The 12,406-nt window shown below is 36.4% G+C and overlaps 1 protein-coding gene across 2 annotated transcripts in view; it reads right to left on the reverse strand.

The window, feature by feature from the left end:
• Positions 1–68: 68 nt before the first annotated feature.
• The window catches only part of LOC116867898 (CD302 antigen), a 131,255-nt gene continuing 118,917 nt past the window's right edge, over positions 69–12,406 (reverse strand). For both annotated transcript variants that reach the window (XM_032857903.1, XM_032857902.1), the window contains 4 exons: positions 8,597–8,713; positions 7,364–7,537; positions 5,968–5,994; positions 69–1,358 (listed from right to left, as the gene is read on the reverse strand). In XM_032857903.1, the coding sequence (XP_032713794.1) occupies positions 1,156–1,358; positions 5,968–5,994; positions 7,364–7,537; positions 8,597–8,713 (521 nt within the window). In that variant the 3' untranslated portion in view covers positions 69–1,155. The remainder of the gene's footprint in view (positions 1,359–5,967; positions 5,995–7,363; positions 7,538–8,596; positions 8,714–12,406) is intronic.

A 12,406-nucleotide genomic window follows, 5' to 3' on the forward strand; every position in this document is an offset into this window, starting at 1 on the left:
GTGGCATGTGGGTTAGGGAGCGAGAGGACGACTTGGAGCTTTCAAATTTACAAATACAGTAAATCTGATTTTATGTGAACTCTGTATATTTTTTATCTTTTCAAATTTTTTAAGCTGTAAAGGATACTAAGGAAAATCACTCTCTCTTCAGCTTCATTTTCATTTTTTATCCCCAAAATGATTTACTCTTTTCACCTTTGTCTTAAGACGTATATTTTACTGAAGACTTTGAGTATCACCACTACAGTTGTGTGTAGTGTTTTTCTACAATTTTTGCTTACGTAGTTTTCATGTCATTGAATGGCTAGTTCATAGTAGTGGAGAGCATAATATACCTTGTATAGGAACAGTTCTGGTAGTAGGAGAAAAATCCTTAAATGGGCTCTGTGGTGAAAGTTAGCCTCACTGCCAGCCTCCTCCACATCTTCCTAGTATGGCTGTAATCTTATTGTTTCAAAAAATGTATTTCATTGATGTTCTAACCATTTGTGATCAGTGCTAAATACTATTTCTGGTCCAAAGTGATGTTCTAAAAGTGATGAAACTGTAAAGTTATGTGGAATAGGGGCTCCTTAAAATCTACAGTATTTTCTACATTTAACTCAAAAAGGGAGATAAAAATATTAAAAGAATTAACTGCCATAGTAAATGGCATGTGTGACATCTGAATGTACAGGATCTATTTAACAGTCTTTTATTTCCCATATCTTGTTTATTAATAAAGGAGCAAGACCTAGAAATTGGTAAAGACGTGGTGATTGGTAAAACTACAGCGGTACGTAGTTTTTGTTTTTTAATTCAACTGTAACCTATGGTGGTTCAACTAAATGGGAAGGAAGATAGAGGAGTAGACTGGGTTTTTATCTGTTTTACTACTTTGGCCTTTATTTAAATTTTTTTCAAGTGAAAGATGCATTTTAAGGAAGTGGTTAAAACTACTAAATTATATCTATGATAATTTTTTTTAAATTTTGTTCTTAGAAGAACCTAAAGATCAATTTTTGTCACAGTGATTACATGAGAATAATGAATGCTACTGGAATAAGGAAATACATCATAAAAACTATAATTTTTCATTGTCAAGTTTTACATTAAAGTCCTACACAGGAATTACTGTCAAAGTACTTGATGTCTTAATCTGAGATTTCCAAAATCTTAGTCAAATTGAACAGCATACTCGTTTTCTTCTGCAACTACCAAAACACAGTCGTCATTATAAGGTGATTGGGGTGCAGTTGAAAAAACTGTGGTGAAACCGGCATCCGAATTTCTTTTGTACAGGAACCAAACGATTGCTCCCAAAACTGTTAAAATTACTGTGCTAGCAATCACCAAAGCTGATATTAAAATGTGGTTATCTGAAAAGAAAAAGACAAAAAATATATATGGAAATCACTTACCGCTATTGCACTCGGAGAAGCACAAATACAGTTTCGTCACGTACATATTGCCTATTTTAAGGATTTTCCCACATTGATAAAAATAAAAATGAATTTATTGTTTCTTAGCTTGAACAACTGTCATTTCAAGATTTCAACTAAGTTTTACAATTGCCACTCTACTGTAAGATTCTAAAATGGAAATTATCCCCACTTGGTATACTACAGTTCTTTTTGTCTCTTCGTTTTTTACTTTCTGGTCTAAGACTTTATATTTAATGCTCTTTTCAAGGCTAGTTGTCTTGTGAGGTTTGTTTACATTAGTGAAGCTTATTGGTTCATCTGGTGTTTGGCATTTAAAATTTGTTCCACTGAAAAAACCAGGAATGGCAATAGAATATCCACCCCCCCTTTTTTAAAGATTTTCTTACATTTGAAAGTGCTTGAGTTGGGGAAGGGGCAGAGAGGGAGAAGCAGACTCCACAGTAAGCAGGAGATAAGGGGCTGTATCCCAGGACTCTGAGGTCATGACCACAGCCACCCAGCCACCCATTTTTTGTTTTAATTTAGTCAAGTATCTGTGTGTATTCCTTAATGATGTATAACCTTAACAGTTCTTGGCTGTTCAATACACTTGTAATCTTTCAGTCAGTCCGTTCAGGGAAATGAACTCCGTTTAGGAGTTATAGGAGATCAAAGCTTCGGGGGACGAAGGTATTGGTATTTAGTAGCATCCAAAGACCTCAAGTTATTTTCTTCTTACCGATGAGTTTTTACATTATGGTTATCTGAATGTACCTATATCCTTCCTTTGAGCTGTGCTTATAAAATGTAAAGCTTAGCGAAGAAAATCTGGCCAAAAGCTACTTGTTAAAGGGAGGGAGAGCCATTGATATTTTTAAAATATTGACAGTCTTCTTTAAAAAATAACACAGGAGGAGTCAGGTAAATAGCCACAGCTGAGTTCTCTCCTTTTTGGTCCTAAAACAATAAAAAGTTTGTAGTGGTCACAGTTTGTTAAGGTGTGGGTTGTATTCTTACTGGAGACCATCAGATGAAAAAAAAAATGTGTATCAAGAAAGTGAGGCACATAGTGGTTACACATTTTTGAAATGTTTGTACTTGATATATTCAGAGACCACTCTGGATCAAATGCTGCCGGATTGTTCAGCGGTTCCTGATGGGGTTTTGAGAACCACTTAGACCTACTGACTCTTTCCTACACATTTCAATCTGCATAAATCCTTTCCCCCTCCAAGTATACGTGTGCCTAGCTTAAAATTCATAGTTCTACAAGATAACGTAACCAAAACTATTGTGCTGCTCTTGCTTTACCACTGCTACTCACCCTGCATTCCCAATGCTGTTAACTTGTACTTGCCTTCATGCTTGTAAATAACGTGCTTACACGGCTTTTCTTGATTCAGTTTTTGTTTTTGTTTTTTTTTTTTAAGATTTTTATTTGACAGAGATCACAAGTAGGCAGAGAGAGAAGGGAAAGCAGGCTTCCCACTGAGCAGTGAGCTCGATGTGGGGCTCAATCCCAGGACCCTGAGATCATGACCGAGAGAAGGCAGAGGCTTAACCCACTGAGCCACCCAGGCGCCCCTCTTGATTCAAATTTTTTTAATGTAAAATACACATAACAAAATGTACCATTTTAACCAGTTTTTAAGTTGACAGTTTTATAGTTGACATTGTTACAGAACAACAGTCCACATTGTGCTGTGTCACCATTTATCCACAGACCTCTTCATCTTTCAAACCTGAGACTCTGTATCTTAAACAATAATGCCCCCTTCTTCCCTCCCCTCATCCCTGTCAACCAGCATTTTACCTTGTGTCTATGAGGTCAACTACTCCAGGTACTTCATATAATTGGAATTGTCCTTTTGTGACCAGCTTATTTTACTTAGCATCTGATGTCTTCCATTTTCGTGCATGTTGCAGGATGCATCAGAACTGCCTTTTTTAAGGCTAAATAATGTTCTGTAGTGTATATACACCATGTTTTGCTTATCCATTCATCTGTTGATGGACACTTGGGTTGGCAACTTCCACCTGTGACTGTTGTGAATAATGCTGCTCTGAATGTGTGTACAAATCTCTCTTTGATACCTCTTTTCATTTCTGGGTATATACACAGAAGTGGATCATAGGTATTTCTATTTTTAGTTTCTTGAGAAGCTACCATACTGTTGTTGCCTATGCCATTTTACATTCTTACCAGTAATGCACAAGTATTCCACTTTCTCCATATCCTTGTGATCACTTGTTTTTTTTATTTTCTTGCTTTGTTTTTTGCACATAGACAACCTAATGGCTATGAAGTGGTGCCTGCCTTGATTTTTTTAGGCAAGCTCTACATCCAGTGTAGTGCTTGAATGCACTACCTCAAGGATCAGATCCACATAATCTGCCAGCTGAGCCAGACATGCCCCTTTGCTCTTTTTTTATTTTTTTGATATTTTTTCCTCCTATGGAAGAGTGAGAACTTGATTCTCCATTATCTACATGAACTCTCAAACACTTCCATCATAGTTCTAGCAAGCCCCCAACTAAGAGAAAAAATAACTACGATATATGTGACACCTCATATCCAGAATTTTACAAAACTACCAATCAGAAAGGCAAAGCAATTAGAAATAAGGACAAAAAACGTGGAGGTATATCAAAAGAACACACTGCAATGTAAGTGTGTAAAAATGCTCAACATTATTCATCAGGGAAATGAAAATTTAAAAATGACAGATCACTACACATACATCTGAATGACTAAAATCAGGTTGAGTATCATGGGATGGATGTGTACAGCGAATAGAACTTGGATACACTGACAGTGGGAATGTAACAGTTAAGCCAGTTTAAAAAATTATTTGATGGTTCTAATAAAGCTAAACATGTTAGCTACCCTATGACCTTGCAATTCTACTCTTTGGAAAATACTCCAGGAGAGTGACAAGATAGGTCCAAATGAGAATGTTCATAGGCAGCTCTTAACATAGTGTCAAACAAGAAATGATTCAAATATATGTAACTAGAGATTGGGCAAATTGTGATAGATTTATAAAATACTATGCAACAGTAAAATGGGTGCAGTAGATACTCAACTTGGGTGAATCACTGAAAAAAAACAAAAAGAAGCTAGTAGAATTATATTTATGTTAACGGCAAGCAACTCTATGGTGAGAGAACTCAATAGTGGTTAAGTAGGAGACATGATGGTAGGGGGTACATGTATTGGGAAAGAGCATGAGGGAAATTTTTAATGTAACAGAAATGTACTGTTATCTTTTTTTTAATTTATTTGACAGAGATCACAAGTAGGCAGAGCGAGGAGGAAGCAGGTTCCCTGCCGAGCAGAGAGCCTGATGTGGGGCTGGATCCCAGGACCCCAGGATCATGACCTGAGCCACCCAGGCGCCCCAACAAATGTACTCTATCTTGATTTGAGAGGTAGATAGCCAGGTGTATACAGAGGCAACCATCAACCTGTACACTTAAGATCTGCATCTTACACCTCAAAATAGATTAAATGGGGTGCTTGGGTGGCTCCGTTGTGTCCGATTCATTTCGGCTCAGGTCACAATCTCGGTCATGAGATCGTGCCGTTTCTGACTCCACAACGGCCATGGAGCCTGTTAAGATTGTCTACCTCTCCCTCTTCCCGTTGCCCCTACTCCCCACCCCTGGTGCATGCACACACACATTTAAAAAAAAGATAGATTAAAAATTACACTACCAGTTGCCAAAAATCCACAAGTTTTGTAACACGTTTTTCTGCAAATGCAAAATGGTGCAATTCCTCTTAATATATTGATCCAAGTTCTATATCCATTTTCCACCCATTTACAGGGAATCTTATCTTTAGATAACATCTATTTGTGCAAGATAGATTGATGCATTGCAGCACTGTAATAGCACATGTTTGGAAACAAAGAGGTAAAAAGGGTCTGGAGCAGGTTAAATACGCATATCCATACAATGGAAAAGTATTCAGTTGTAAAGAAGGAAGTTCAATCTATAGGTAATGATACAAAGAGATACCTAAAAATATATTAGTGAATAAAAGGGGCAAAATAAGTCCTCTATCTCAGTTTCCTTATTTTGGCAAAAGAAGCAGACATTTAAAGAAGAAACTGAATGGGAGCCCAGTAAGGATAAAGTTAGAATAGGGTAGATGGGGGCAAGATGGGAGACAGACTTTTCAGTGTTTGCCTTATTTTAATTATGCTTTTTGACATACGTTAATATATTACCTGTTTTTAAAAATGCATTTAGTAAACCCTTAAGACAGATGCTGAATGAATTACAACCATGAGGTCAAATTTTGTTAAATAAAAGATTGCAGAGTGACTGCCTACAAAAACAAAATGGAATTCAATGGGAAATATTTTGGGGTGTTTAAAAAATTTATAACTTGCAGTTATATTTAGAATGTCAAGTCTTATTACTAGGCTGAGACCTTTTTAAATTCTTACAAAAATTGTTCTACTTTATGTTATACAATTAATTTTTAGGGGGTCTCTAATATTTTAACAGAATCTTTCATTTTTGGGAAAAATTTTAATAGAAGACCATTACTTACCTGATAAATATTTCTTTTCATATGGGACTAAAATACAAAAGAAAATAAAAGTTAATATTCAAGTATGCTTTATTCTAAGTTCACCTTTAAACACCTCCAGAATAGTTAAAAATGAACCCCTTATTTAATAGTTTAATATTATCCATATTTCTCTTGGTCAGTTGTGCTTTACATTTGAATAGAGTTTTTTTGTTTGTTTTTTAAAGAAGATATAGAGGTCTAACGTAATGCATTAGCTTGGCTGGTGGAAAAGGATTAGGTAACTCAAGAAGTGAGGTGAACAAGAGAGAATTTTGGTAGAGTCTGTAGAAAACAAAGCTAGTAAAATTAAAGTGTACACCTGTGACCTCATTAGTATAAATTTGTAAACCTTCTGATGTTTCAAAGTTTTAAAAAAAATCTGGCTTATAATAATGGTGCCCTGAGACTTCATATATGAAAAGATCCAACTTTTTAAAAATCCAATAAATACTGGAGGTTGAATTCAACTACCATAAAACTATGAGGAATTTAATATAGTCACTATAAACTGTAGTTAAGAACCCTGCTGAGACAAAAAAAAGAAAAAAATGTAAACTAAGATGTGATGTAAAGGGAAAAATAGCTTTGGTTTACAGAAGTAGAAGGGGGGAAATCCTAAAGAGGCAAAATGGGGAAATGGCCAGTGTGTCTCAGGCATCCTGAAATCTTATTTTGAAGTTTTAAGTGTTTTTAATGAGAAAACAGTTCTAAAACTTAGAACACTGATGTTTAACAATAATATCAAAATACTGTGGGACACAATAATTATGTTCATTAGAAAGCATTCTGATGGGGAGGAGGGGACCGCTGGAGCCGGGGGCGGGGGGTGATGGGTGGGTAGAGGGGCAGGGGCCAGATTCAGAGTTCACCCTTTGGGGAAAAGGAAAAAAGAAAAGCATTCTGATGGGTCAGAAGAAAAACTACACATTCGTCCAGAACAAATTATAAACTACAATGTGGTTTTTCTTCATTTGTCTAAACAAAGGATGACAGTACTTGTACAGCGTCAAACAAATTCTTTGTAAAGAATTGGAGTCAGGAGTCCGTATTCTTCACCATTTCTGTTTAATCAAACCAAATGCAAGGACGCTATGGTAATTCAAACAACAAAAGAAATTTTTAACCTCTTGCAGGCTCTTAAGTTTAGCAGATAGAATAAAGGTATGCCTGGTTCACATGATCTGGTCATACCTCTGAAATTTAAGAGAAATACATTTGACTTCTGGGAGACCTGACAGCAAACCATCCTAATATGTTCTGAAGTCTTTCTTACTCCCTCTAATTTACTGAGGCATACCTGGCTCAAAATTATTTTAAAACCAGCCCTACCTTCCCCACCCTCCAGGAATGGAAAAAAGTCTTCAGTTATACTTACTAGCTGCTTTACAAAGGGTTCCTCCCATAGAAGAAATTTCACAATTTCCTTTTTTCCATTCACCTGTCTTGGTGTGCAAAAAGGCACAGGTGTCAACTAGGTCCTCGCCATCTTCTTGGTCTGTCCACTTATCAAATGTCATATTTGACTTATCAAACCACTTGAAACTTGCATCTGTCAGTTAAGAGTATTTTCATTATTATGATAGTTTTAAACTTAGAGCCATAGAAAAGGGTCTAGGATTAAAGGTGGGAAGTTACTATGGTATGTCTGGTCAAAACTTGGTTGGAGGATTTGAATTAGGAAGAGTGTATCTTGTGTACAAGCAAATCAAAGGTTTGGTTCAAGGAGTGCCTGGGTGGCTCAGTCAAACATCTGCCTTCAGTTCAGGTCATGACCTCGGGGTCCTGGGATAGAGATCTGCATCAGGCTCCTTGCTCAACAGGGAATCTGCCTCTTCCTCTCTCCCTACCCCTACCCCTCGACCCCACTCAGGCTCTCACTCTTCCTCTCTCTCCTCTCTTTCAAGTAAAATCTTAACCAAAAAAAAAAAAAAAGTATTGGTTGAAGAAGGTTCCATGGATGAGTGTCTGGGTGGCTCAGTTGGTTATACATTTGACTCTTGATTTCAGCTCAGGTCATGATCTCAGTGTTGTCAGATCAAGCCATGTGTTGGCTCTGTGAGGGGGATGGAGCCTGCTGGGTTTTCTCTCTCCCCCTTCACCTTCTCTTAAAAAAAAAAAAAAAAAAAAAAAAGTTCTTGAAAAGAAAATAATATAGTAACATTTTCATGCGGAAATAGCCAAGAAAATTAAAATATTAATAGTAAACTTAGTAGTTTCATTTTATTATCTCTGAGCTTTCTGTTTTCTACAGGGACACTAAATACATACTATAACTCTGATAGTTCAGTTTAGCTTTATCCTGTTGCTGACACAAGCACTAATATTTATGACTCTACCATATTACAAAAATTTGAGCCTAGAACCATATTTTACTGCAAACAAAAGAATCAACTTTGATTCTTCTGTGTGAAACACACTGAGCTGCTCAGGGAAAAGCTGCAGTCAGTGCAGGTCAAGTACTGGGTACAGGATGCGCACTGAACATACTATACCCGGACACCACAGAAAACACCAACTTGAACTAGAGAACTAAAGAATCTCAAAGTCATCAATTTTAGTACCATTTTTTAAAAAAAAGTAATTTCCTACAAGGGTAAATATTACTTACCATCTGTGTCAAAAAACATGCCTAGTAGGATATCGTCTGGACCCTTCCATTGCTTTTTCAAAGTATCCAGTATAAAAGCATTTTCTTCTTCATTATGTATGCTTACCATGTCTGCTCCTGGAATTATTTTTAAAAGGGAAAAACAAAGCATGTTTCCAGAATCAATGAAAATCACATGAAGTATATAAGAATTATGCATTGTAATAATGCATAATTATAATATAATGCTCTTGTAATAACTACACTTTTATACCATTTTAAAATTTAGCTTGAGAATATGCACATTTCTGAAAATATGAGAAAAGTTAAAATGATGGCATGAATTGGGCAGAATCATTCTGTACTCCTGTTTCATTCACACAGAGTTGGTAGGTATTTTACAGATAAGGGAACAAAACCTCATGCAAAACTTGAGCAATAAACACATGTTCTGCATCTCTCAACTTTGCTTTTTCCCATGACTACTTCCCCTAGCACCCATGGTTTCTCCTGTCCTCACTTCACTACAGTAGGGAAGACAAGCTCTGACCATACCCAGGAAAATTGAAAAGTTCAAGGGCAACTTGCCAGAACAACTCCATGACTCTGTGAAGCTCAAGCACCAGTCTCTCTGTCCTGCCTCATTTAACGGCCTTCCCATGCCTGCTGCCCAAAAAGCCTTGTGCCTTCCTGTATTTGTGTGGTCCTTAAAAAAGTCCTGGCTTTGGGAAATGGACTGATAGAAGAGGTCCTCGTTCTCATTGGTTAGCTGATTTTTCCTGGGACTCTCATGATTCCAGAGTAAAGAGCAGCAGCCATCTATACTGTATGTCTCACATACATTCGCTGTTGTCCTCACAGTCTGTAAGCTACCTATCCATATAAGCACGCTATAAATATCAGGAGTAACTACTTTTCCGAGAGACATTGAACCCTATTTCTTAACCTAGACAAAGATTCTCTTGCAAATTAAAAAGCATTCCACTTTAAAAAAAAAAAAAGATTATATTTATTTATTTGACAGATCACAAGTAGGCAGAGAGGCAGGCAGAGAGAGAGAGGAGGAAGCAGGCTCCCCGCTGACAGCCCGATGCAAGGCTCAATCCCAGGACCCTGAGACCATGACCTGAGCTGAAGGCAGAGGCTTTAACCCACTGAGCCACTCAGTTGCCCCAACACATTCTACTTTCTATACTCCAACCAATACAACTACATGGAGAAGTGAAAAAATCTTGCACACTCTTAAATTACATACTTCCAAAATCATCCTGACTTCACAAGGGCTCCTGAAAATATGAGACTCTTAGTTCACCGGGAGCAAGCATCAGCATCACCTGGAGGGCTTGTTAAAACCGCTCTGCCACATCCAAAGTTTCAGGTTCAGCCAGTGTGAGATGGGGCCCGAGAATTTACATTCCTAACAGATTCCAGGTGATGCTGATGCTGCTGATCCAAGGACCACATTCTGAGGATTACAGGAGCTGAAATCCTAGTCTACTATATTTATGACATCACACTAAAGTTGATAATATTTTCCTAAGTTAACAAATGGAAAAGACAGAGCTCCTGTTACATACTGATATGGTTTAAAAAAAAAATTGTATTAGGTGACCACTTCTATATCTTTTAAAAGAGGCAGACAGAAAAATTTAACTACAGGGGAAGGAAAATTACTACAGGGCCAAAAAAATCTCCCCAATGTCATACTGTATTATTAAGAAAATCACAAACCAGCAGACTAAAGCTCCATTATAAACAAAGAAGCAAACACTTTAATAGAAGAAAAAAAATGGTTTCAAGACTGTAAAAAAGACAACCTCACAGAAGCAAATATAACACAAGAAATGTGTAAAAATGCAATCTCACTGGTAAATGAAAATAAGCAGACTTCCACGTTTACAGATTAAACAGTGCTGGCCTTGGGTATAACAAAACAGGAATTCAAAAGTGGTTAGGTGGAGTAAAAGTACGGCCTTTTTGGAAACAATTTGGCAAATGTGTCAAAAGTCCTAAAAACACATTAGTAGAGCCAGAAATCCTTCTTATCTATAGTTAGACACGTCATCCATTTCACCACTGGCCCTCTTTGACCCAGCAATCCTTAACAATTATGCTAAAACAATCGTAAGCTCTGTGCTCATTCATTAAACACAATTATTAATGGTCATCACATATTTCTGACAAAGACTGAAAATAATAGCCAATATTAGAGGATTGATTAAATCAGTTATGGAATTTCTATATACCAGATTAATGTACAGTTGTTAGGAAACATGCATTGTATTTTTACTGCCACTGATATTTTTAAGGGAAAATGCAGATCATAGGGCAGTTTGCCAAATATGATCCCTTTTCTTATGTATATTTTTTTAAAAGTCATTTGATATAAATTTGCCTGGGGGGAAAAGTCTAGGATACTTACCAAAATGTTAACAGTCATTACATTTCCTTAGAGTGGTGCAATTTAGGGTGATTTTGGTTTATTTTTAAGATTTATTCATTTATTTTAGAGGAAGAGAGAGTGCTGTGGGGAGGGGCAAACAGGGAGAGAAAGAATCTCTGGCAGACACCCCGCTGAGCAAGGAGCCTGACAGGCAGCTTGATCCCACAACCCTAAGATCACGACCTGAGTCAAAATCAAGATTTAGATGCCCAACCGAGCTACCCAGGCACCCCTGATTTTGTTTTATTTTTAAAATATCTGCACATGTTTTTCTCATTTTTTTTAGTGACCATGCATAAATTGTGCGATTACCATAAATCTTTAAAAGAAGAAAAATAAGATTGACCTTTAAAACACTTAATACTTTAATCCAAAGTTAGGATTCAAGGAGGTTCCCTGAGTCATTGCTCCATTTTTAAAAACTCTGTGATGGTTTTCTTATCATTTCCAGCTGCCTGTCTGTTGAATGTCATACAGACTTTTAATCTGTTTCACCCTGATACTTACTTGTACTTACTTGTGAAATGTGACCAGAATGCCACTCTAGAAAAATTCTCAAGGGAAGTATTTAACTAGGTTATAGTTTAGGCTTAAGTGTTCAGAGATGAGTTTTTCATCCTTTTCTTTGACCTTGTGGCAGCCAATGGAACTTTAATGATTCTTAACACTGTAATCTAATTAAATACTGTATAAACTTAAATTACTGTGTCAGGCAAATAAGACACACTTTCATTTTCTTTAACAAATGACAGCATAAGTCCCTGAAGAATGCATGTGCTCTAGAAAATTTTTTTTACAATGCATTACCAGTGACAGTACCTGCTGAGATGTAATTTGGGTCTTTAATTCTTTTTATAGCTAGTGACATAGCTCACAAATCACAAAAAGGAAAGATTAAAAATATTTTTTCTATTATAATGATAACATTATAAATTAAAGGTAAATGTTGCAAAATAAGAAAAATTTTAGTTTCTTACAATTTTTTTCCTCATTATGAATAATGAGAGGGTAATGTCAAGTAAATTTGCAAAAGCCCTGGGAATATTTCTAAATATAGCTCTCTACAGCCCAAAAGGTTAACAAGTCATTTGTTTTCTAAACCCCTAATGATAGGTTTAAGGATTTTGTACAGCTGGGAAGATTTTATAAATCCAAATGTAAATATTCTAGTATTCCTTATGCTTTTTGTTCTTCATAGCAAATCCTGAATTCATGTCCACCTACTACTCTAAACCAAAACAGTACTCTAGCCAAAAATAAATATGAGCATTATTAATTAATTTTAGCTAATTGCCTAATTCATCAAAGAAATGGATATTTCCAGAGTGGAAACGAATACAGAGGATTATCAAATAAATGGTAAGGTTAACAGAAACGTATGAGAAAGC

This window comes from Lontra canadensis, unplaced genomic scaffold (genome assembly GCF_010015895.1).
Source record: "Lontra canadensis isolate GAN:19392208 unplaced genomic scaffold, GSC_riverotter_1.0 scaffold13, whole genome shotgun sequence".
Lineage (NCBI taxonomy): Eukaryota > Metazoa > Chordata > Mammalia > Carnivora > Mustelidae > Lontra > Lontra canadensis.